The sequence below is a fragment of the Eumetopias jubatus genome, unplaced genomic scaffold (assembly GCF_037043125.1).
Source record: "Eumetopias jubatus isolate StellerSeaLion01/CBP00866 unplaced genomic scaffold, mEumJub1_p1.0 scaffold_15, whole genome shotgun sequence".
Taxonomy (NCBI): domain Eukaryota; kingdom Metazoa; phylum Chordata; class Mammalia; order Carnivora; family Otariidae; genus Eumetopias; species Eumetopias jubatus.
Window position 1 is genome coordinate 67,648,268 of NW_028274821.1, and position 27,161 is coordinate 67,675,428.

General features: G+C 45.1%; 1 protein-coding gene across 3 annotated transcripts in view; it reads right to left on the reverse strand.

Annotated features, from left to right (window-relative positions):
- The window catches only part of ABCA1 (ATP binding cassette subfamily A member 1), a 126,217-nt gene that overhangs the window by 64,455 nt on the left and 34,601 nt on the right, over positions 1-27,161 (reverse strand). For all 3 annotated transcript variants that reach the window (XM_088018728.1, XM_028108727.2, XM_028108728.2), the window contains exons 6-7: positions 11,105-11,226; positions 8,673-8,849 (exon numbers count right to left, since the gene is read on the reverse strand). In XM_088018728.1, the coding sequence (XP_087874854.1) occupies positions 8,673-8,849; positions 11,105-11,226 (299 nt within the window). The remainder of the gene's footprint in view (positions 1-8,672; positions 8,850-11,104; positions 11,227-27,161) is intronic.

Genomic DNA, 27,161 nt, shown 5'->3' on the forward strand with positions numbered 1-27,161 from the left:
GGCTTGACTACAGATCTGATCCGAAAGATGCGGAAGTTCCCTGAATAAAATTAACCCCAGGAAACATGCCCTGAAACTGGGCCATAAAAGGAGGTCTGAGAACCACGTGCCTGCACCTAGTATTAACTGTGGTCTCCTGCTAATACTTGACAAAGGAAGGCCAAGCTTGCCAACCAGTATTTCCGAAGAGTTCCAGTAAACAATCTACAGTTTGGAATTCCTATTATTTTTCCAAAACAAAAACATTCCCTTGGCTATGAACTCACATGGGTCCCTGTTGACCACAGGAGGCAAGTGATTTTCTTGTATGAAGAAAGAGGGCAAAGCAGTGAAGACAAAACCTTTAGTGAGGGACTACATGACCTACGTTAAGCTAACCAGAATTCATTTATGATGCAATAATTTTAGATAACTAAATACTGTAATAACATTACAGGAAGGATAGACAAATGCATATTATATTACCCAAAAGGCTCCTGCCAATTTCTGCAAAGTGTGTTAATCACAACATGGCAACACTGCCTAAGAGTATGACATTCTGGAGCACTGGCCCTAGAATGACAAAGGCCATTGTGCCCCATTTTGGGGGGGGGTCTAACAGATGATTTCATTATAGTCTTTCTATCCTACTAGCTTAACTAAATTGTAAAAGATTGAAAACTAAAAAGGCGGTAACCTAGTCAAGTCAATTTGACTTTAATTTCTGAGCCGGTGTTTGATTTCAACTCAGCATCCAACATAGTTCCTGGTACAGAATAACTAGGCGCCCAGTAAATGTGTGTGGAAGAAAAACCAAAAGCAAGAGAGAAACACCTCAGGAGGGCAAGAGATGAATTGGTGTGAGTCCTGCTTCAAAGGTCATTCAAATTCACCTCATCGAGTCACTCACCCTCTGGAGCCTTTCAGTGGGTGCCCTTGCTCTAAAGAATAAGGCCCAAGGGCCTAACACAGCTCCTGAAAGTTTGCCTCTACTAACCTGTGGTCACCTCCACAGCGTCCTGTCTTACTGTTCTTTCTACCGTCTAACTCCCCATATATATCTGCTCCACTCTGAACCACTCCATCATGTGCGGTTCCCCTAAATACCACCTTCAGTTTCTCTCCTCACTCTGTACCCCATACACAAGCCAGGTCCTGGAACATTCTCCTCCCTGCTCTTTACTTGACTAAACTTTATTCTTTAGGTCCCAACTTAACAGATGCTTCTTTCCTGATCCTCAAAGACTGGGTTAGTTAGTGTGGGTTAGGCCTACACAACACCCAGCAGAGAATGCTTCTGCTCCTTTTTCTGGTCTGTCCCATCCATTGCCCACCAGCAGGGAAACAAAGAAAGCTGTTGCTCGCCACTGCCCCCCTAGACCCGTGCATGGCACAGATCAGGGCTCAGTATTTGCTGAATGAGTTAATTTAAGTGTTTGTTTATACACGATCACTATAAAATAAAGACTGGGAGAGATTACTAATGCATTGAGAAGCCACAGCCAAATAGAAATAGAAGACAGAACATCTGTGAAATGAAATGTAATTGAAAACTCTTTTCAATTTACAAAAATCTTATCCCCATCCAAATTTTTCAGGGACTCTACTACTAAATAATGTGGACACATACACATTTGAATAGGATTTTCAATATAATGCACAATTTTATTTTCCCCCGTGAATACATGTTACAAGGTGTGCATTAGGACATTTCAAACTTCCCTTACTCTCAAAATAGGCTAAAAGTCTCTACTTCACTTTGCCCATATTCAGAAAATCCAACTGAAGGCTAAGATTTTATGTTTTAGCCCAAATGGAAAATAAATAAGCCAGATACCAGGTACAAAGACTACTGCCACCCAGAAGACATCTTACCTCTTCCCAATGACTCACATGACAATGAAGTTTTCCTTTGAGGAATATTTTAATATTTCTTACTAAAGTAGGGAACTATAAAACTCATGTCGGAGGGAGGTACTAATCTTTTAAAAACAATTCAACAATTTAAATTTAACGTTTAAATTTTATGTGTTTAATGCAATTAAAAAATGCTTTGTTTTTTTTTTTTAGAAAGATTTATTGACTTATTTGAGAAAGAGAGAGTGCTCAGGGGACAGGGGCAGAGGGAGAAGGAGTGAGAACCCTGAGCAGACTCCACGCTGAGTGTGGAGCCCGATACAGGGCTCAATCTCAAGCCCCTGAGATCATGACCTTGGCCAAGAGTCAGAGGATTAACATGACGGCACCACCCAAGTGCCCCAACTTTTTTTCTCTTTTTAAACACAGTTTAATATATCTACTACCACATAATTCAGGACCAAAATCAAACCTAAACCTTAATTTAAGAAATAGCACTTTTCAAGGAAGAGTCTGCAGAAATGTCTATACAGATGGAGTAGAGTAAGTCATATTAACACTCTGTTTAATTCACCAATTTATCTCCAGTTGTGTGCGCCCCTTTTCCTATAGGAATTAGTCTTTTTTTAAGATTTTTTAATTTATTTATTTGACAGAGAGAGAGAGAGCGCACAAGCAGCGGGATCAGCAGGCTGAGGGAGAAGCAGGCTCCCTGCTGAGCAGAGAGCCCCATGCAGGACTCCATCCCAGGGCCCCAGGATCAGGACTTGAGCTGAAGGCAGACGCTTAACCGATTGAGCCACCCACGTGCCCCCAAAGACACAGTCTTAAGAGTAAATCCCTGAGGTGTGTCATTCTACCATTTACCAAATGATAAGGATCGCAATGGACTGCCTGATAAAAGCATATGCTGTAAACAGGTGGGCAGTACAATCAAACAACACCAAACAAAACCTGATATTTACCAAAAATGTCTGACTTTTATGGCAGGAGGAGAAAAGCAACTATTTTCTCCTACAAAATATTCATACAAACGCTTTAAGGGTTGCATGGGATAAGCTGAAGTATGTAGCCCCAGAAAGGAATGAGCCAAGCCCCTCTGTATTCTAAGCCTTTGTCTAAAGATCAAGAAGATGCTAAACAAAGAGCGTGCAAGACAATGACGACTTTGTTCCCTCCTTCTCTATCTGTTCCTTCAATCTACACAGAGCCCAGCTGTGAGATCACTGGTCTTCTGGGGACCTCAGGGCACCACTCACTTTACTTCCTTTGTCCCATGAACTGAGTTCTGCCTTTGCAAGAATATGCTGCATGCTTCAGAGGACATGTGAACGGAGTTCTTTGTTCCACAGAAACAGAACTTTCCCTTTTAGGGTAAAGGTATCATCAGAGGTCAAGACAATCTAAACACATGGTTGTGCAGTCCCCAAGTTGTTCCTAAAAAGATAAGTCCGTATGCCTGTCCTTCCTGACTCAAGGATCAGACACCGTTTGCCCCACCTCAAGGATCAGACGCCATTTTCGAATCACTTGGCAACAGTGAGCCAAGACTAGAACCCAAGCCTAGCTAACCCCACATTCTTTCCAGGCTTACAGTGTCTCATGCTGGCAAAGACTGGTGTGAGGGAGCTGCTGGGGGCTCATCAGGGAAACTGGGATGGAAGGACAGCCCTCAGTCCACGGACCCAGAACCTGTGAAGAATCCCTCAAATTCCCAATCTCAGCCTGGAAGTTGGTTCCCAGTGCCGAAGCTGGTTCCCAGTGCCCACTAGAGTGAAAGCTCCATGTGTGTTTGTCTGCCCTGATCGTGGCTGAAGCTCTGGAGCCTTAGAACAGGACCTGGCACAAAGCAGACATACAGTAAATCTTCGTCAGTTTGTTGATGAATGTCTCACGTCTTGTTCAGAGATGCCCTACTTCCAAAAGTCACTGCTGTTTTCGATTTGCGCATTAAAAACCCTAGTGGGTAGCGTTTATTATGTGTTCGAGTCACTCTCAGAATATGGGCAAGAAAATGTACAGAGCCGAAGAGGGACGAATAAAAAGCCAAGAGCACTGAGGAAACATTTCAAAGACATAATGAAATCTACTTTTCAGTTAAAAGACATTTGTGGCAGGATGAGTGCCTTCCCCAAAGCAGTCCGCATCCTAGCCCCTGGCACTTGAATATGTTAGATCACACTGTAAAATGTACTTTACACAGATATCATTACAGTTATAGACCTTCAAATAGGGAAATGATCCTAGATTATCTAGATGAGTCCAATCTAATCACATGAGCCCACAAAGGCAGAGAACTTTCTCTGGCTAGAAGCAGAGAGATATGGCAGAGGAAAAGACAGAGAAATTTAAAGCATGGGAGGGTCTCGACCCAGTGTGGCTGGAGAGGGGCCACATGAAAATCATGAGGACTTTCTCTCTCTCTCTCTCTCTCTCTCTCATTAAAAAAAAAAAAAAAAATTAAAGGGACGCCTGGGTGGCTCAGCCAGCTAAGCGGCTGCCTTGGGCTCAGGTCATGATCCTAAGGTCCTGGGATTGAGTCCCACATCGGGCTCCTTACACAGCAGGGATCCTGCTTCCTGCCACTCCCCCTGCTTGTGCTCACTCTCTGATTTAAAAAAAAAAAAAACATGAGAATTAATGCCGGCAGCCTCTAGGAGCAAACCAGCCTCTAGCTGACGTCCGGGTAGGAAACAGGGACATCAGTCCTACAAATGCAAGGAACTGAGTTCACCTCACAACCTGAATGAGCTCAGAAGAAGATGTATCCTCAGATGCATCCTCAGAGGCTCTAAAAAGGAAAACAGCGCTGTAAAGCCTCTGATTTCAGTCTCGTGAGACTCTAAGGAGTAGACCTAGGGGAACCACACTGTGCCCAGACTTCTGGCCTACAGGATTACGAAATAATCAATTCATGTTGTTCTAAGCTGCTAAGGGTGTGGTTATTTGTTACAGCAGCAATAAGAAACCAGCACTATCAGCAAGGACCTTGACAACAGAAGCAAACATACCCCTCTGGACAGAATTTGCTAGTCCTGTTATAGCTCCTTCTCGTAGTCCAAAACAGATCGGAGGTTACTGGAGGACAGCAGAGTGAGGTCCCCATAAAGACTTCTCCTCCATCTGAGAAAGGTAGGCGCTGCTTCAAGAAGGACCCGCAAGGAAGGCAAAGGAAAGTTCACCTGCCCAGCCAACTGTAACAGCCAAATCCACCTTGCTGAGCCCTGAGAAAAAGAGTCACTGCTAGATAGCCACAATCCCCTCCTAGAGGCTGTTATGTCAACAGTACAAATACTATGAACATAAGTCTTCCTTCGTAAATGCATTTAACCTGGAGATAATATTTCCTGTATCGACCTATCCTCACACTCCTCAGAAGCTATTTTTGTGAGGATCTCCGTTGAGTCCAGCTCCCAGAACATACCTGAACCATAATGAATTTTTTTTAAAGATTTTATTTATTTGAGAGAGAGAGAATGAGAGACAGACAGCACGAGAGGGAGGAGGGTCAGAGGGAGAAGCAGACTCCCCGCTGAGCAGGGAGCCCGATGTGGGACTCGATTGCGGGACTCCAGGATCATGACCTGAGCCGAAGGCAGTCGCCCAACCGAGCCACCCAGGCGCCCAGAACCATAATGAATTTAACATACTGTACCTCTGAAACAATACATTATATGTTTAAAAAAAAAAAAGAAGAAGAAGAAGATAATAGGAAGGGAAAAACGAAGGTGGGGAAATTGGAGGCGGAGATGAACCATGAGAGCCTATGGACTCTGAGAGACAAACTGAGGGTTTTGGGGGGGAGGCGGGGGGGGGCCGAATGGGTCAGCCCGGTGATGGGGGAAAAAAAACATAGTTCAATAAATGAATATGTTTTTAAATTTAAAGGAGAATGCTGAATGGAAACCACTATTAACCCCAGAGAACTTTAAGGATGCAATACCATTCTGAAATCCAGTATTAATTTTCACGCAAGGTATAAATAATTGAGGTCTACACATAAATAAGAATCTACAGGGTAAGAAGCCTTGACAGCATCTAGGCAAAGAATAAAATTTTTCGCTGAAATATTCTTCAGGGCTACTTTGCTTGGCATGACTGATTCCTAACGCAGAAGAGAATTTCTATCTTCCCAGCAATTGCTTTCAGCATGAAAATATTTCTATCAATGATTAATTTCTATTTACTGAACACCTGATGTATGCCAGGTCCCGTGTCATGCTCTTCATAGGCATGACCAATAATGACAAAGGGTGAAGTATATTATCTGCATGTAAAAGAAGAAGAAACTGAGGCTGGCTCACACTCAAGTTATCCAAGATCACACAGCTGGTAAAACTTCCGACGGGACGTTTGAACCCAGACGCAGCTAACCCCAAGCCCACGGCCCTTCCCCTCTGCCACACCTCCCCCCGTGTTGTCAAAACGCTGTTGTCCAGGGGTCATCAGGAGACAGAGAATAACTCTTGGCTGAAAAACAGAGAAACATCCACGCTAACCAAAAAAAAAAAAAAAAAAAAAGAAGAAATTTTTCAAAACATGTCTTTCCTGAAAATCCACTCTGGTACAGAAACACACACTGACACCCCAGTTTTTCTGCCCACGACGCTGCACCTGACATCTGGCTGCTGCTGTCGTGTTTCTCAGTGTGATTAACTGCCCATTGCCAACGATGTCACATGTCACATTCATCTACCACTGAAAATGTTGAAATGTCAACCAAATGGCAGGAATAACAGGCTGCTTAATGTAAATCAAATATCAATCCCAGTGCTCCAATTAAGGGCCTGTTTAACTCGGTAAATAAAAGTCACATTTCAAAATGTTTGGAAGTCATTTCATCCCAAAGGTATCCTTCAAAATCACCTTTACATAGAACAATTTTGACCACTCACTCTATTCTAATTTAAGAGCCTCATTTTCTGACTTTATGGAGAGAGAGCTCTCAGCAACAGCAAATAGGCAGGAGCAGAACCTGAGATGCTCTCTGTGGCCAAGAAATGTGCAAAAAGCATATGGTAGCCACTTTAACACCCAGCCATGAACCAACTGATCTACAAGGGACCACCACAACAGGATGGACCGCAATGTAGCTGATAGTTTTGATGGTGGTGCATTTCCATGTACCCCATCATGCTAACCCTCCTAACCAGGGAGGGATGATTATCAGGTTGAAACCTAAGCTGCCGACTGTCAGATCATGAAGGCTATACTGTCATTCTACTTGGAGTGAAATCCAGACATTATGTGAGTGCAGGGATTTTCTGGGTTGTGCACACAGTAAGTGTTTAATCATTAAACAGAAATGAAACAATGAATGGGCACCAACATAAATTATTCTGTCTTCTAAAAGCACCCATATTTCCACAATTTGCATCATTCTAGCTGAAAGGGTGAACATTTCTGTCTTGTAGTGAAAGAGAGCAAAATAGCTAAAAGGAAATAGCTACAAGGAAATGGTCTACTATTTCTAATAACCTTTGGCCCTCTATGTCACACAACCCAAAAAATGCCAACAGGCTACATATGTCTACACCAATGAGCTTAGGTAGCCACTTGGACCAGTTTTCTGGAACTGCAAACATCATCCCAATTCAGAAATATATATCTTATTTGAAATTATACTATAGAAATATTAACCAATAGAATCACAGACCACTGAACCAAGCAACTCAGTATTTTTTTTTTTTTTACTGAGTATAATAAAACAAAAACAGATCTTAAGCATTAGGCCTAAGCCCTTTATACTGACTGGTTCACCATCAACCAAAATCCCAAGAACTCACATAGTTTTCCTACTACCTTCATCTCAGGCAGAAGCCTGCACCATCATAGAGTCAAGTAGGATACAGGAACTTCTTGGTCATTAGTGTATAGACCATAGGAGATGTTTCCAAGATCACTTTCTAGGGTGTGATCCAGGCACTGAGTCCAGAAATTGGACCTTCTTAGTACCCCTGGGATAATGGATCTCTCTAGAAAGAATTCATGCTACACAAAGTCCCAGAGGATTCTGATTTCTTTTTATTATAATGAGGAATATCTCTTTCCAGGCACATCCTTCTTCCAAGGCTTTTTCCCTGGTTTTAAGAGAACCTACTAACAAATCAGAGTGCTATCTGGTGAGTAGGAGGCCAGAACACCAGATGCTAAATGATGTGGTTGGAGAGGTATGTCACCAGAGCTCCCAGAAAATCCAAAGAAATACACCCATTCTGGAACTATACCCAACCCTCTGATGACCAAGTTCATCCACATTTTTTAAGAATGAACATATATACTCTGGGATCGCTTCTCTGAACTATTGATTCCCAGGCTGATCAGACTTTGTTGCAATTTTTTTTTCTGTAAATGAAATTTTGTCATGGATTAATCTAATTATTGTGTGCTCCCATCCAGTTCCAAGGTTTTCCCACCATGACAGCTTACAGTGTCTCCTTGCTGAGATGCTTTCAAGAATGGATATCCATCTTCCCAGAAATGATTGTGAGACTTTTTTTTTTTAAATCTGGGGAACTCCTTCAAATGAACTCTAATAATCTCAAATGTGGACAATATATTAAAAAAAACACATAAAAAACAGGTCTTCTCTGAAACAAGCACAGAGGATGTTAGAATTATACTCAGAGCTATACCCAACTCATTCTTCCCCCTTTTACCCTTTGGGAAAAAGCCCAAAGGTTTGAAAGAACAGGATACCACTGAGCTAAATTACCTCTCAAACTCCTGGCCAGCCCTATGTTTCTACAAAAAGCAAAGTTACGTTATCCAGGGAAAATGTTCACATTCCAAAAGCATGAGTCCTTGAAGCTTCTCCACACGGCAAGCCTACTCACCAGGATCGGCTTCAGGATGTCCATGTTGGAACGAAGGACTTGCTCAGCAGCATCCAGTTTCTCCCTTGGCAAGCTGCAAAGCGTGGAAACTTCTGGTTCACCAAGTTGAATCACCTCCTGTAATTTGGATCCACTGCACAGATTGGTCAAATGTAACTGGTAGCCTTGCAAAAATACCTGGAAGCATTTCATGCAAAGAGAGACAAGCAAAACCAGGTTACAAAGATGCGAAGTTAGGTCAGTACAGCTTTGAAGAATGGACATCATCGCAATAGTCCAACGCATCAGATCTCTTTACCAACCTTCAGAACATAACAAGGCACAGTCTAACCGGAAACTTAAAGTCTGAATGTTGTCTTTGACTCATCATCTCCCACACTCTTGTCCTTGTGAAGGGAAATCCTGAGTCCAACGCTTTTTCTCAAAAGTGGGACACATGATTCAGGAAATAGGAATTGAAAGTCTAAACTCCTGAAACCATTTTTATTATTTTATTTTATTTGAGAAAAACATTCTCATTATTTTGGAACTTATGTTAAACTGGGGTTGGGCTGAATTAGGAAAAAAAAGCATTCATACTATTTACTTACAGGTATAGATATTTCATGGATGCAGAAAACTATTTTGAAGCAATTTCAGAATTTGGAACTCTTCATTTTATTTGCCCCCACGGAGAGTACCAGAAAGCCAAGCCTCTTATGAAAAGGCCTCATTGAAGGCCAGTTCTAAGTCATTCTTACGCATTCATTAGAGCAAACCCATAGAGAGCCTTTCCTTGGCCATATTTTGTGTACTTAATTACTTTCCTGGGCCTCAATAAACTGTACTTCTTCACAGACGGTCCTTATTACCCATGAGACAGCAAATTCAGTAAGAGGCGCTTGCTTTTCTTGCTCACTTTGTGGGATAATGCTGAAACATGACTGACAGTAAACATTTGTGGAACGAATGGATGATGCAGATTCTGTATTACCCATTATTACCCACCCCCCCCAAGTTAAATCCGTGCAGCTTGACCTGCCCGTAGTATGACCTAGCGTGAGTGATGGACCGAAAGCCTCTCCAGGCCTATGTAGCTTTCTAACATTGCAGAGCATTCAGGCTGCCGTGGTTTTCACGAAGTCCTCACCTACCAGACATTCAAGTGCACTTCCGTCTTACTCCTTTCTCCAAGTAGTCCTTGCTGTCAGCCTACCTTCGGTATCTGGGTTTGAGAGCACTGGTTACAGAGAGACCCTAATACCATGCAAGGACCACCTCCACACTCAGGATGCCCCTTATTTTAAACTGATCTGATGCAACTAATATGAAATTGGCAGGGGGGAATGGAAATTGTGCTAAATGCAACTGTTTTCATAAGCCTGCTGCCTTTGGCCCATCTCCCAACCATACAACTGGTAAACACAAGGCATAGTTTCCTAGTTTCATAAGGACAAGCAGTAAGCACATTTTTCTATTTTAAAAATTCTACATCATGTAAAGCAAAGATCTTATTTTCGGGCATAAACATTTCCACTACTTCTGCTTATTGTAAAGATAAGCTAGTGTGTAGATGTGAGACAGGGTAAAGAAGCAGGGCCCCTTTCTGCCAAAGAATAAACTTGGGAAGCTTCCCTGAAAATCGATAACCATACAACCCAGGTCCGCTGCTCACTGCACAGGAGCTCTAGGAGATCTAATTATGCCAAAGGAAGTTTTCTAAGAATCTAAGATTAAAATTCTATATAAACAACTAATATTACTTCCTGGTTTTCTCCTTATTTATTTTTCTTATCCATCGTTAAAGGAAGCATTAAGTTTTAAAATCTGTCTTAGAGGGGCGCCTGGGTGGCTCAGTCGTTAAACGTCTGCCTTCGGCTCAGGTCATGATCCCAGGCTCCTGGGATCGAGCCCCGCATCAGGCTCCCTGCTCCGCAGAGAGCCTGCTTCTCCCTCTCCCACTCCCCCTGCTTGTGTTCCCTCTCTCACTGTGTCTCTCTCTGTCAAATAAATAAAAAATCTTTAAAAATAAAAAAAATTAAAAAATAAAATCTGTCTTAGATTTTATAGACAGCTGCTCTGTTCAATAATCCTCAACTCCGGTTATGGTCTCAGAACTGTGAACATTTTTAAAAAAAAATGTTTAACTCATCTTAAATTCATCCCCCCCACCCTCTTTTAGGGGGGAGTTATCCACAAACGCCAGTTGATAGGCAGGAAATCAATTTTATTTCAACCAGCTGGCCCACGATGCCAGGTTGCACATTCCACTCTCTGGATGATTTGGCAATGCCAACCTGAGCAGGGAAGTAAAAATGGGTAATGCTGAACTTGAGCTAATAACCTCCTTCAGCACCATTACCGAGATGGGGGTTTATGCATTTCTTTCCAGGCACTCTTAAACAATGTAACTGCCATCAGCCCCACCGAGGAAGCTGAACATCGTAGCTCACCTTGTGGAGACTGACATTGGCTCCCAGCATTCTGTCCACAGTAAGCCTTGGCAGAGAAAGGTTGTAAGTCAGGAATCCAGAGAAGGTTTCATTGTCCACTAGGAAATCCTGAAGCTTCAAGCCTACAGAGAAATAGTATCTTATTTTCATATAAGTTAAAAAAAAAAAGGACAATGGGAGTGGAGAAAAACATCTTAACATTAATGGCCCAGTTTTAAACCAACTGATAACCACAGGCTTCTGGCTGAAGCACACAGAGAAATGATGTTCAGGGAACTCTGCCTTACAGGAGAGATGAAAAGAATGCTCTGAAGATAGAACCAAACTCCAAGCGTGTTCCTAGACTCAAACAGTGTGACACACTCACACAGCCTTTCCTTATTTTCGAGGAAAAAGCCAAACCTTTCAAGTGATCTCACCCATCCCATCTGAGATTTATGAACCTAACCCCGCTACTTCTGTCTCCAAATGCCACGTCAGCTAAAAATCGGAGGTATTTAAAGTCTTAGTCCCACAGGCCCCGGGAGGCTGATCTCTTGACGCAGAACAGTGGTTCTCAAACTTGAGTGGACAACAGAATCACCTGAAGGCTTGTTAAAACAGATTTCCAGGGGGCACCTGGGTGGCTCAGTCAGTTAAGCGTCTGCCTTCGGCTCAGGTCATGATCCCAGGGTCCTGGGATCGAGCCCCGCATACCATCAGGCTCCCTGCTATGCAGGAGGCCTGCTTTTCCCTCTCCCACTCCCTCTGCTTGTGTTCCCTCTCTCGCTGTGTCTCTGTCAAATAAATAAATTAAAAAAAAAAAAAACAGATTTCCAGTCTCCACCCCCAAAGTTTGTGATTCAGCCAGCCTGGGATGAGGCCAGAGAATTCACATTTCCAACGAACTCCCAGGTGATGCAGCTGCTGCTGGTCTGGGCCCCGCACTTTGAGAACCATTGGAGGAGAGCATTACGCCTATCAAAGCACTCTCACAGATGTGATCTCATTTTAATTCCAACCCTGGAACACATGAGACAGAGCTCCAAAACCCAGGTCTGCTAGACTGTAAGAAAACAAAAGCATATATTTAAAAATTCAACCCTACTAAATGACTGGATTGCTGCAGGGTTTCATAAAGAATCCCTTTAATAATAAACCCTCTAGGTACATTCCAGTGTAGTGAAGCAGAAAAAGCACTGACCAGAAATCCAGAATTTTAGTCCCCGGAGTTGGAGGCTGTGCCTGGTGGTGTCATTTGGGCATTTCATATCATCTTTCTGAACCTCAGCTTCTTTATCTCCAAAATGAGAGATTTCTTACCAGATGTTGGGGGGGCCCCCTGACTCTGAAATGCTACCGTTTTCCCTGTCCTATCTCATTTGACCGTCCACTTCTCCTTCTGCCCCACCCTCTTAATAACCCAACTTCTTTCAATAAAAGAGAAAAGCAGCTCACCATGACCACGTGCCTAGGCAACGCTCATTCGCTCATTTGCAGACTGCAGCCCACAGGCCCAGGCACTAACAGACCTCTAGGGGGCAAACCTTGCAAACCCAACCATTTAACTGATGCGAAATAGAAGTCTGATCTGAACCGGGGCTAGTGTGAGGCTTAGAAGAGGACAGGAGTTAATCCTGGGAGCGAAGGGGGATCATATGCAGAGATAAAGCAGAAGGAAGGCAAAAACACCCAACCAGACTCTCATCTTTGCTGCCCGATCCAGGTATGTTCTTAAGCAAACTTGAATAATTTAGAGCTATAGAAAGGATAAATTAAGCATGATTCACACCTCTAGAGAAATGACTGGTTAAACCTGACATGCTAACACCTGGTTATTCCTCATGACACCTTCCAGAAGCTGGTCCTTGCCCAGCCTCCTCAGAAGAGGTCCTCCCTCCTGCAGATGAACACCAGCCTGGTGCTCCCCATCATATATGACACTATACTCTTACTGCAGGGCTCACTCCTATAGTTGCCAAACCTCAGAGCACCTAAGATTCACTTCGGGAGCACACTAAAATGCAGTTTCTTGGGCCCAATTCCCAGAGATTCTGAAATAGCAGATCAAGAGTGGGGCTTAAGAATCTATATTTTAATAAGCATTCCTTGTACTCCCAATGCAAGGAGTCTGGGGACCATACTTTAAGGAATGTTTATTTGCATATTCTCTCCACTAGACTACGCTCCTAGGATACAGAATACGTGTGTGGGTTTTTTTGAGCAAGATCTACCCCCAACATGGGGCTTGAACTCACAACCCCGAGATCCAGAGTCACCTGCTCTACCGACTGAGCCAGCCAGGTGCCCCCAGGATGTGTGTTTTATCTCTGTACCCCTGTGCCCAGATCAAAGCCTTGCAAAGAATTACTGGTCATTAACAAAGAATGATGGCTAGATCATAAATACTAGAAGGTGAGATTAGGGCTGGGAAGATTTGAGAAATATCTCAGCACTATCACAGATTTTCTTTCAGTTGAGTAGGTCCAAGAAGGGCCCAGAGATATCAGGACAACTCCCGAGCTACACCCCAGGAGCAAACAGGATCCCTATATTATATTCCCAGGGACACAAAGTAACATCCAGGTGTTTACCCCAACAATAGCGTCCAAGAAGGAAGGTAGGAAAGCTAGTGGCTTCAACTGAAGCCTGACACTGACCGTTGTGGAACAATGGGAAAAACACCACAATGGGGGGTCAGAAAAGCTGGGCTCTGTATCCATTCATCCGCCAGGACATTTCACCTAAGCTGTGTCTCCACTGCCTTGCTTTGTAAAATAAGGGGTAAAATAAAGACATCTCTGAGCCCCGGATAGAACAGGATCCACACACGAGTTGACCCTCCTTGACCACATGGACCACAAATTCCTCCCGAGTGTGAAAAGCCAGAGCTGAATGTGGGCACTGTGCTAGGGAACTTCACAACAGCCTCTTTGCACCAGAGCACGATTGCTGAAGTGTGGGAGGCTGACCCAGGCTGCACTGGCAATGGGTCGAGGTCATGAGCAACACTCCTGAGACCAGCCAGGAGGCTCGGTGTGTTTATAAGACTCTTCTATTATGTCAACAGGCTCTGAGGATGAGAACAGCTGGATGTGATCAAACTCAAACCGCCTCTCAGTAAGTCCCCTGGATGAGACAGAAGAACCAAGGGGCCGATTCAATAGTCAACAACCCTGGGCAGTGCACGTGCGCAGGGTGGAGAGGTCACTGGGTGGGGAAGCAGCAGGGCGGGTCAAAGATCCCTGGCTACAAAGAAGCCCATTCTGGTCACATGCGTACCACACATGTGGACCTAGATTCACACACCACCGCTGCCGCCAACCGCTAGAGCCAGCATGGACAGAGAAAGGCAATGTGGGGCAGTGCACTGGTTCTCAACCTTGGCTAGGATTACACTCGAATAGGTAGTGTTACAACAACCCCAATGCCCAGGGTACAAGCCCCAGCATCGAAGCAGAACTTTCGGAGCTGACACCCAGGTATCAGAATTTTATACAACGCCCCAGGCGACTGTAGCTGAGTTTGAGAAACAGTAGAGTGGTACAAAAATCAGGGATGTGGGGCCAGAAAAACCTAACTTTGATGTCAGACTCTGCTGTTTATTAACTGCAGCTTTGAGAAATGCATTTTGCCTTCCTGAGACCAACTTTTCTCACCTAAGAGGCAAGGATAACAATATCCCCACCTGCATGAACATCATGATCAACCGGCTCATGGTATATGCTCAATAAATGGTAATGATTTTGTGATTATCGAGAAGGGCTTCTTTCACTTAACTTTACCAAAGTACCGAAGTGAAGTGTAATGAGAAGGTAAGGACACAGTTCTTGCCCTCAAGGAACTTTCGAGGCTGATAAGGGAGATGAAGAAACGTCAATAAAGCAGAAGGAAGAATGAGGAAGACACGTCATGCAAGTGACCAAGATGAGGCTTGTCCGTAAATACTTGCGGGGAGGGAGGAGAGTCAGGCCGAAGCCAAATTCTGGAAAAGGACAGACGGCCAAAAGTCTCTTGAGGTTGTGGCTGGGGAGATCTCTCATCATGGCAGGCCCAGGACACCCTGTAGTTGTAGCGCGGGGTACATACTAGGTGCCCATAAATGTTTTTCAATGAATAAATAAATCAACCAGATAAACATAGAGAAGATTCTTCAAAACCTAAGAGATTTGGGGAATAGAGTGGGAGAGGGACGAGAAAGGAGTATAGTGGGGGCCAGAGTGGGGTGGCTTGGTACCTCTGGTCTCTGTTTTCTCCATTATGTAGCTGGCAGGAAAATGAGTGGAGAAGCCAAGAATATGGAGGTCACATGTCTGAAATGGCCCTTCTTCCCTTTGGCCTAATTCTACCCCCCTTTTTTTTTTAATGACTTGGCCCATGAGTCATCTCCTCCAGGAAGCCTGCCCGGACTTTCCCACCCTCAAGATGGGTTAGGTGGCTGTCCTTGTGCTCTAATAGCTTCCTCTGTTTCCCTCAAGCAGCACACGGATGGAGCTACAGTTGTCTGGGCACACATCTTTTTGCCAGAAGAAGAGAAGTGCCTTGAGGGGCATCTGGGGGGCTCAGTTGGTTAAGCATCTGACTCTCGGTTTCAGCTCAAGTCATGATCTCAGGGTCATGAGATGGAACCCCGTGTCAGGCTCCGTGTTCAGCATGGAGTCGGCTTGAGATCTCTCTCTCCCTCTGCTCCCCCTGCTCACATTCTCTCTAAAATAAATCTTTAAAAAAAAAAAAGGTGCCAGGACTTTGTCATTTCAAAGCACAGCAGTGCCTGCCACAGAGGAGGCACCAGAAGATCCAAATTCAAGTCCTGGCTTTGCTCTTTCCTAAGTGTGGAGCCATGAACCTTGCTTTTCCCCTTTTCTTAATCTTTCTGGGCTTGAGTTTCCTTGGACGTAAAATGGAGCTAATACCATTCACAAGTTGTTTTGAAAACCAAGATCAAGCCCAGGAAAGTACTCTTTCAGAGGGAAAGAGCTGATGGGCCTCGACAGTTAACACAGGTAACTGACAGGGTGTGTACATGCTTATCACGGAGCTGGACTGGTCGCTAAATTCAACGTGAGTCCCCGCTGCCCACAGAGAAGACCCAGACTGACTACCCAGCAAAAGGCCAAGCGAGCTTTCCTGCTGCAATCTCTCCAATATGGACCAATATAGTCCACCCACGGAACTCAGCCTCCTCGGTTGCACCTGGAGGAGCAAACGGTGGCCTCTCCATTTCCTGAGCGCCTTGCTTTGGATGTAGAAAGGTAGGGCAAAGGAAAGAAGAAAAAAAACTAAAGCCAAAAAAAACCCCAATTCAGGATCTTGGAGTCTAAAGAACAAAACAAGTGAAACGTGTGTCTGTGGGTTGAGGAAGAAGAGGGCAGATTCCTCAGTCTCTTGCCAATCCTCTGGGCCAGGTCTCACCGACCAAGCTAAGGAAAGACTTCCACAGCGGCCAGGGGAAAGGCCCCACACAGGGCAAGATGCTTTCTCAGCCACTTAGCGTGGCTTCCGCTCCTCTCCCGCCCAGCGGAGGACGAGGGGGAAGGAGGGGGAGGGCCAGGAAGGAGGGGGAGGGAAGCCCTCCACAGAGCTGGCTGGGGTTACTCTCGGTCAGTACCCTCCAGTCCCCAGCTCCAGTTTCAAGATCCCTGTAGTCTCTTTTGTTCAACATGAAAAGGAACCACAGCAATCAGCTGCTTAAGAAGTGGGTGGAGGAGGCAAAGGAGAAAAAAAAAAAAGACTCGTAGAAAGCGAACACGTCCATCCAAGGCCCAGACAGTCTTCTAAAAAGAACCCCAAGAGGGTCTCCCAGCCCTCACCCTGTCAAATGGGTAATGGCCTGGGGGGACCAGGGTGGATTTAACTAACTCCTGGCTTTACTCAGCTGAAGCTTGTCCGGCCGTACAAACAAAACCTTTAAACATTTCTCTGCTACGAAAGGGCTAGTTACAAACACACTCAGGTGTTTTTTTTGTTGTTGTTAGGGTTTTTCTTTTTTTCCTGATGTTAGGGCTCTACTTTCTTGGATTTCTTTACTACAGTGAGGGCTTGCTGAGGGGATACGTAGGCATAACCAGTCTCAGGTTCTGGAGTCTGGCTCACCCGGTTCACACCTCAGTTCCAGAATTTTCCAGTCATGTGGCCTTGGAGAGATCACTACGCTCTCTGAGCCTCCAGTTTTCCAGAAATGGAGGTTTACCTTTACTAGGAGTCTGGGTTATTTCCAACAAGTTCAAAACAAATGTTGATAAACTCAGAGATGACAATTATGTGAAGCGGCCCCAAGAGAAACCAGATTATTTAGGGTTATGCTCCCTGAACCCTTTGCGGCAAGTACCAGGGAAGCCAGAGTCTTCTCCTGAGACCAACGGAAGTACTCTAAGCTTATGAAACACATAGGGTTAGCTTGCATTAATTCAACAAACTACAGAATGGCTACTGAACCCAGAACACTAGTACTGTGGTTCAAAGGAGCAATATTTCTCAGTGCTCCTTGAAGGCAGGAGCCTGTAACTAACAAGATGCTATATGAAGACATGATCCATGTCCTTGCCAAGAGGAGATGGAGTGGGATGAGGTGGGCAGACCTGTGAGCCTCCAGCCCTGTCTGCAACTCCACAATCAGTCATCGTTAAAATCAGGGGGTGGAGAGTGACACCTACTTTCTACTTCACCTAGACATCTACAGGAGCAGACCCATGTCTTACTGAGAAGTGGGCAAGGTGGGCTGTTGGCTGCTGCTGGAATGAGGACTAATGTCAGCTGATAAGAACCTGAATGGCAACCAGGTCCCCAAAGAATGAGTGGAGGCAGTGGCCCCAGGGGGAAAGGGTGATGGGTTCACACTGGCCAGGAGCACTCCTAATGCAGTCAGGGTGACAGGCAGTCCGGCTGGCTTTGGAAGCCCGGCAGGAAATGAAGGTAACAAGAGATGAAAGGTAACGGAGGTCACGTTGGCCCACATGAATTCTGGACCTGAAGAAAAAGAGAGGAAGAGATGAGGAGCCAGCATTAGACAAAGCAAGGAAAGAGCTGAAAGCACTGTTCATGGAGAATGCTTTGTGAAGGCCAGGGAGGTGGGAAGGTGTGAGAAGATGCCTGGAAAAGACAAAGAACGAGGAGAAGGAAAGAGGCCAAAAGCATGAAGAAGCACAGAGTCCAGAACAGGGAAGACTGTATCAAAGAGAAAGGGCGGAGAGAAAAAGAGCTGGGAAAAAAGAAGAGAGTCTGAGGCATCAGTCCTCACTGATGAGCTGGTCTCCAACTGAAAACGCAACCAGACACACCTAACATGAGGCAGTGTGGGATCGGAACTAGCCCCAGGACCTCGAGAGCTCTAGGAACACAGGAGAGGAAAGGAAGATGAGTTTAAGATGAGGTAGGGGCTGAAAAGGGATTCTTTCCAGGGCTGAACTAAAGGAATAACTGTTAATATATATAATGTATAAATAACTTAGTTTTCCCTTACTTTCAAAACAAAATGTACCAAGATAGGGACAAAGTAGTGATTTGTGGGCAGAGGAAGGTGATTAGCATTTACAGAGCATCAGACTCGTTATATGTACTCTTTCTCTAGAATGCCTAAAACAAGCTTACGAGAAATGTCGGAGTCCCATTTTTCAAATGTGGAAACAGACCGAGAGGTGTTAATACCCTGCTCAAGGTCACAGAGCAAGCAAGTGGTAAATGTGAATTTAATCAGCTCTGGCTAAAAAGCTTTGGCTCTTTCTACTTTATGGGGAATTCAATGAATCACTTCACTCTTTAAAAAAAATCACTTCATCACATTTTTGGCATCAAAATATGGATGATGCCACCCATGCTTCCTGGTATTGGAATAAGGCAACATGGCAGCATGGTATGGCGGAAAAAAGCTAAGCCTCGGGGTCACAGACCCAGATTCAATTCACAGCTTTATTCTGTGACCCTAGGCAACAGACATAGCCCTTTTGAGCCTGTTTCCTCGTCAATAAAATATTGATAATATCAACCTGCTAATGCCACTATAAGCCTTCAATGTAACAATATATCAAAATGTAAAACAGCATCATTACTTGCTGCAACTTCATCTGTTCGGTGAGGTGTCACTCCAAGATCATCTTTTGTGCCTCAATGCAACAGTGATGAGAGGGCAAGAGATGGGAGGCTTTCAACTAGAAACACACTGGACTCCCAAATTGTTCTTCGCCACCCACGGGGTAAATAAATCTTTGGAAAAGCGAGACACATGAAACACTGTTCTTCAAACACTGTTCTTGATGTTAACAATTCAACTTTTTAAAGGCAGTCTACTGTTGTGGGGTACATGCCGTCCTGTAATTGAGTGTAATTGTGTTTTCTATTATTTTTTTTTAAGATTTTATTTACTCATTTGACAGAGAGAGACACAGCGAGAGAGGGAACACAAGCAGGGGGAGCGGGAGAGGGAGAAGCAGGCTTCCCGCAGAGCAGGGAGCCCGATGCGGGGCTCGATCCCAGGACCCTGGGATCATGACCTGAGCCAAAGGCAGACGCTTAACGACTGAGCCACCCAGGCGCCCTGTGTTTTCTATTCTTGTCTGGGTAAAGTTGACCTCTGATTCAGTTTAGTTCAAGTAATATTTCAACATAGCTGTGCAGCACTGCATCTACCTGATTACAGCCTAGCTGGGGCCAGACCCCTACCCTGGATGGAAACCAGCGGCCTGGGCTCCAGGACACAGCCTAGCTGTGACATGTCTGGGAAAACTTCCTCACGGTAGGTTGAAAAGTTTCAAAATATGAAACTCCAGGCCCTAGATCAGAGCTTTCAACAAGTGCATGCAGAACGTGAACTGCAATCACGCAAAGATTTCAAGAAATTTCCAGTCTGATGATATAATGTTGACACATATGTCATCAGATCTCCCCAAAAGATGACTCACAGGAGGCCCACAAGGACAGAAAACAAAGTTTGGGGCTGCGGCCTTAACTTTGGTGGCTGTCCATAATGGAAAGAAGGGGTTCGGGCAGAGAAGGAGAAATGGCTGTGAGTCACAGGATCTTCTTTCTAGACAGGACTTGGGGAACGTTCCACCCATGCATGTTCCGCAATGAAGCTGGGAAGTGAAGGAAGTCTGGTATTTCTCCCAGAAGCCCTCTTGTCTCTTTGCTGATGCCAGCCATCCATACTCCATTACCCGGTGACCTTGGGGAAGTTTCTGGCTACCGTCGGCTGCTCTCTGTAGGATGCAGTAACGGCAGAGTGTGAAAGACTGAAGGTCCAGCCTTCTTCCTCCCTTCACCAGCTGTGCTGCTTTAGGCAAGTTACTTAGCCTCTCTGAACTTCAGCTCCTTCTTGTGCATAAAAAGGAACAAAATCCCCTATCTCACATGGTAGGCAGTGAACTAAAGTACAAGCCTGGTGCCTCTTATGTGCCAAGCACTGCACTGAATGCTTTACCCGTATTAGCTCGTTGGTATCTCCATTTTGAGGAAACTAGAGACAGAGATGTTATGGAATTATCCAAGGTCACATAGGTGAGAAGCATAAAAGCCAGGATTTGAACCAAGGCTGCCAAGTGTTCTCTTAGCGCTAAATTATACTGCTCAGTGGATGTTTACTGGATGTTTGCTCAACTCCCTGCTACCTTGCCGTGTCACCAAAGCCTGCCCTGCCCTTGGGGGATCAGGTTTGCTTGCCTTTCAAAGATCAGAGCGGAATCAAAGGTCCACACGGTGAGTTCGCAGTATTACCAGTAAATCCAACAGTCAGAAAGTAAGGACCCTTTTCCCTAAGTAAAAATCCAGCATAACCCTGAGGACTTAATTCACATAAGTCTTACATCAGAAAGGCCAAACAAACCAGATTTGTCCCATGAACATACAGAAAATGGCAGCTATGGCACTGACATACAAAAGGTAGCTGAAGGGACGGAGAAGCTCCAGACCCAGGTCGGGATGTGGGGGTGCATGCAGCGCTGCCCTAGATCTCTCCTCCACGCCTGCTGCCTTCCAACCCTCCATCTCCATGATGTGGCATGTCTTCCAAAGTGACAACTCCAGCCCAGTGACAAAATGCCCAAAGTTCTTCCTTGTTCTTTCCTAGAAAAGTTCTCCTAAGCTTCAGAGGGCTCTACATCCCGGACTGAAGGCATTTCCGAAGCCCCTGGACCAGGCACAGTGGGGGGGCCAGTTATAACCCTAGTCCTCACTGGGAGGTGCTGAGATAGGTCCTCCAGGCCACAGCAAAGAGCCACATAGGCCATGCACTACCCAACTTCAGGGAGCGTAATTCTCAGGGGGAGTGCCATTCACGTGGATGGTGGGGTACATGGCATCCACAGATATGTGTAACTTGCCAGTCCTACTTATATAGCTTGAAAGCCATCTCTCAACTGTCCCACCTACCTGGCCTGGCCTGATTCAGCAGGTCCAGAAGATGATCTTCTGAAGTCCCAAAGAACACCCACTCAGCTTCCATTAAAAAGGATTAGGGTGGCTGTAATTTGGAACAGGGCCTGACACCTGGAGAGCTAAGATCTTGGCTAAGGATGGAAGTTGCTGAGTCCCTTACATGGGGGAGACTGGGGATCTGGCATCCAGCCACACCACAGAACGCCCCCGTAATCCTATCCATTGGGCCAGGTCAGAGCTGATAAAGACAGAGAACTTCCACAGCACCTCCACAAGCATAGGAATTGTCCCAGAGCAGCATAAGCAATGGCAAGGCTGAGGGAGCAGCCATGGGATACAGCAGTGGACAAGAGCCTAATTAACTATGAAAATGAGGGATAGTGGGGGAGTTGGGAACTTCTTATAGGGGATGTGAGGATGGCCCACCCAGGAAGGCAAGAAGCCTCCGCCCCCACGATGTGCATTTCCCAACTTCCAGCCAAGCAGGAAGTGCTGACCTCGCTTGGCGTAAACTCAAGAGGAACCTGGGCCCATGGTGCCATTTAGAGATGAGAATCTGTAGCGGAAACTCCAGGATTTGGGGAAGGAACGAGGCATTGGGGTAAAGTGGATGTATGAACAGTAATGTTCAGCAGGAAGCCAGCTAAAGAGCCTGGTGGGTAGCACTAAGCGATACGTTTAAATAGCTGAAAAGGAAACAAGTAGAAAAAACAAAGCAGAAAGCAAAGGGACATCTTCTCTAGCTCAGTCCTGATCTGAGTGACACCAGGCCCACTGGGGAGGCCTTGGCTCTGGCCAGTCGGCTAGTCACCCCATCTGAACCTGCCGGATTCACCAGAGAGGGGCAGGTGGGCTGGTGTAGTGACAGAGCCTGAGGGAAGGGCCAAGAGGGAGGCTAACGAAGATGGCACTTCTTCCTGTCTCCCCAGGGCCTCTGGCAAGAGCAGTTACAGGTCTATGAGGCCTGAGGCTGACACAATTTGGGAGTCTCTCTTTATAAAAAAGAATATTTTTTTAAAAATCCTGCTTTGACACTTTCTGATAGCTAAGATCTCTACCAGGGCCTTCAAAGGGGCTGAGGAGAGTGAACCTTCTTTAGCTTCTCAGTAAATCTACTTCCGGCCTCCAGGTTCATAGCAGCACCTATAACGTTCTGGAATGTGAACCCTGTGGAAGAAAGCAAGCTGAGACTGTATGAAGAACTTTTGTCGTCGTTATTTAGCCCAATTGACTTGGGTTCACACGAGGGAATCAACTAGAAAATTACATGTGCTGGGATTTCATAACTTTCAAAGCGCTTTCACTTGACCCTTAAAATATTCTGTGAAGGAGAAAGGGCAGGTAATTTTCTCTCACTTTTATTCCACAAAGATCCCCCGATTGCTTACCATATGCCTGCTAATGCTTGGGGGAGGGCCATGAACAAGGCCCCGTCCTGCCTTCGAGAACTGCAGTCTGGGGGATAGCCCACATCACTGGTTAGTCCCAGGTGATCGCCCCTTCCAAATACTGACCAAGTTTCCAAGATGAAACATTTTCAGGTTGTTCTGCCAAAGTCCCAATTTCAAGGCAAGGAAAGTCAAGGCCCAGAGAGGTTGAACAAGTTGGTAAAACCAAACAGTCAGCCAGGAACAGAAGGGGAGACGAGCCAACTCAGATTTATTATGTGTCAACTATATGCTGTACCCCCGCTATTAGCCATCCCCACAGATGTCATCCGATCCAATGTTCAATGACCCTTGGGTAATCTCTATTTTCTAGGTAAACTGAGGGTCAGAGAAAATCTAAACATGCTCAAGGTTCACAGATAATGAGGGGTAGAGCCTGAATTTGTTCCCAAAACGAATCTTAACACAAAGCCCCAAATTCTTTCTCTTATACCAGCATTTTCCAATTTTCCATCATTTACAAACTGCTCTCGCAAGTTTTACCATATGCACAGAAAACAACGTATTCTGTAACTTAACTTTTTCTATTTAACATCCTCCTAAGCAATAATACCCATGAAGTTGCAATTTGATAGAGTTAAAAGTTGTCGTCTGTATACTGCTTGAAATAATCTCAGATACTACATCAAACTCACTCAGAGAAACATGCATCCTTGCCAGTCTGCATCTCAGAGACAGAATCTAAACCTGTCTCTCTTTCTATAGTTCCTGAGAATTTGTGCAATTTTTATATTTCTGCTGTGTTGCAGTCACAATGGGGACTTATGAAGAAGGAATGCTCCTCACGTGGACTCCCAAACATTAACTTAACCTCTGCTCAACCTATGTGGTTATAGGTTTAGGAAGAAAACAGTAAAATGTCCAGAGAGTTCCAGTGATGAGAAAATAGGGCAAGGCCCCTCTGTAAGGCTTCCTAGGTGGGTTTCTAATTAGGACGGTTTCAAGAATAATTAGACTTGTCTGTGATTTAATTCTCAAAACTAGCGGCCTTCTCAGTTGAAGGATTCCTAGAACAGCATAAGACAGCACTGTAGAAAGAGAATTTCATGAAGCAACATTTAGCTGTCCTCCATTCCTAGAATAACCTTCTGGTGGCGGTGCAAACTTGCAAAAGTCCCTCCCCCTTCTGGATCAGGTTATTTTCTGGAAAAGAAGTTCCATATGAACCGGGGACATTTTGTTTTGTACATCTCTGTGTCCCAGCACCTAGAACACTGGTTGGCACATAACAGGTTCAATAAATATTGGCTGAATGAGTGAATGAGTCAACCCATTTATCTATAAATGAACTAAAAGACCTCTAAGGTCTCATCCAATAAGTAGAAATAAAATGATGCTCCAGTCCAGGAAACCATGGAATTAGAAGATAGTACCTAAGTACAGAACCCCCATATCCACAAATTATCTGTGGATAGTCTAATGAATCTAAGTTGAAAGAAATAAGTCTTCCAACTAGATCACAGGCCAGGGGCCCAGCAATGATGACACCATAGGCTGGTGAATCTGTAAGAGCCTGAGTAGTAGTAGTCCAAAGGGATTATTAGTCTCCAATGGACTGATCGAAACCTCCAGCCTTAGGCCACAGTTATTAATGACTTGGATGAGAACAAAGAGAGCTTGTTACCGAATTCCTACGTGACAGCAAACGGTAAGAAGCAGCAAATATACACATGGCAAAATCAGAAACTACAATGGTTTGGGTAGGACAAAATGACATAGGGAGTTTAAAAATGTAAAACAGAAAGGAAATAGATGTTTTCCCTTTTGGCCAACAGCGTGATTAAGAAATGGAGAACAAGTAACTTGCAATACTGTGTATTTAAAAGACTGCAATATTGGTTGACTACATGCAGAGTAGGAGTCCACAGTGTGACGTGGATGCCAAAAAGTCCAATGCAATCTCATACTGCATTAACAGAAATAGAGCGCTCACAACACAGGAGACAAAAATCCCCCTCTACTCCATGCTGGAATACCGTTGCAATTTCTGATAAACTTCAAGGAAGACAGTATAATGATTAACATAATAAAAAAAGTGGAAAAAAAACTTCAAGGAAGACATAAACACACTGAAACACAACCAGAGGAGAGGCAGAAATCAGGGAGGAAAAAATATTCCAGAAGAGGAACGGAGGACGTTTAGCCTAGAAAAATCAAAGACTTAAGGAAGGGGAAAAAAAACACACAAGAGCTGTCTTTAAATATTTCAAGGGAAATCGAATTAGCCTCATCGACTGGAAGGTATAGCAGGGTAGTGAGTATGTTCTGCTAATTAGAGCTCTTACTACCCAAAATGAGCTGCCACGTGAGAGGTAGGTCTCATCATAGGAAGTGGGTGTGTAGAAGGGAAGGCTGACGAGGGCAAGGATGCTTCCAATCCTGACAGTGATCGTATAAGAGGGCTAAGCCCATCATCATACTGTGAGTAGGGCTGTCAGTGCAGATAAACACAGGTCTCTAGGTCAGGATCTACACTGACATACCCCAGCCTTGGATTCTCTCTGAAATCTAGAGTGCTATTCAAATTTGGCAAAAAGTGACTGATTTTGCCTAGAAGAAGCAACATTTCTGCGCATTTCCCTCCAGTCCAAGGCCTGGCTTAGTGATGCAAGATAGGCAAAGAAAGGTGGGACCAATCTAGAAGGAACTGCAGGGTAGACAAGGAAACGGACTGGGTGAATGGCGAGATGAGTAATAAGCATTGATATAATACAATCAAAATCAGAGGAGATCATCTCTTCAGAGCTTTGCAGATAAGGTTTTTTGGACAGATAAGGTTTGTCTTCTCTTTTCCACCCTATCTCATGTCTCCGGTTGCTCAAAGAAGAAAAATGGTTCTGTGTCTAAGGAAGCCCCCACTAAGATCTGAAACTCAGCCCCATCTGTTAGTCTGTTTCCCCAGCCATGAAGTTGAGAGGCAGAAGAGGAAGGCCAGGTGCTCAGAAATGCCTCACTGACACCTAAGAATTAGAGTGGCTCCCATTTATTGAACATCTATTATGTGTCAGACACTGTGTCAGGTCTGACATTTTACGTTGCAGGTTACCTATTATTTTACAGCTGAAGAAATTAAGGCTCAGAGAGGTTAAATGGTTTGGCTAAGATGTCACCACTTCAAAATAATCACAGCTCATATTCACTAAGTACTTCCTCTGTGTCTGGGGCTGTTTTTAAGCAATTACGTGTGTTATCTCATCTATTCCTCACGACAATCCTACGAGATAGGTTCTCCTATTGTCCCCATTCCACAGATGAGAAGAATAGCCTCAAGGGGCCTAAATGACTTATTCACAAAGTCACAAAGCTACAAGTAATATACCCTAGCACTCTTTCCTATGGGCCACACTGAGTCTCTGTAGTAGAAGAAATAACCCGAGCTCTGCCTCTGGTCTGCCAGGCAGGGGCCCTCCAGCAGATCAGAAAGGACGGAGACTTCGATTGGTGGCTGTGAGCCCTAGGTCCTACACTGGGACAGAGATGCGTGTGCAAGGTCAGGGGCTTACAGGGCAAGGAAAGAGCACCCAGAGGGCCCGGCCGGGCAGCCCAGAGTGGTCCAGCCAGGAGCTCATCGCAGCTGACCCAGGAACCCATGCATGGCCACGCCGCTCTCCGAGCGGAAGTGACCCCTGCTCCCTGCCACTCGCACACGACTCCCTGGGCCATCGGGCCCCATGCTGCTCACTGCCTCTTCTCTTGCCCAGGGAAAGGGCCGTTCTGTCTTCCCAAGAAAATGCTCCAAGTCTGGTGGAAACTCTAGCACTTCACACCACTTCTTCTTTTGCCAGGTGGGTCACAAACCGGGAGGCTTTTCAGCAGAAGCTGACCCTCCCCATCCCTCCTAAAACACCAAACCAAGTAAAAGGTACTTTCCTGGAGGGGGCGGTGGCAGCAGTTGGCCCGTGATGGGGAGTAATTTATGACTGACATTGTTTAGAACCACCGGTACATGGTGAAGACAAAAAGCAGACCCACTCTTAGTCAGCTTCATTACTACTTTTAAATTCTCTACAGACCAGGCACGCCATGACTGCCTGCACCCAGGAGACTGTCCCCCTGGTAGGCCACTGCCTGGCAGGCTGCTCCATGACTTCTGCAGCCCGTGCCTGCTCCTCAGATACTTCCTCAGTGGCCGGCAAGAAGCTCCCTGGGCACTTACCAGATCAGAGATGAAAACTTCACTTAAAAAGATCAGACGTCAAGCGCCCCTCAGACGAAATCAAATGACTAGGCGGAAGATAAGCTGCATTTCCCTTTTAGAAATAAAG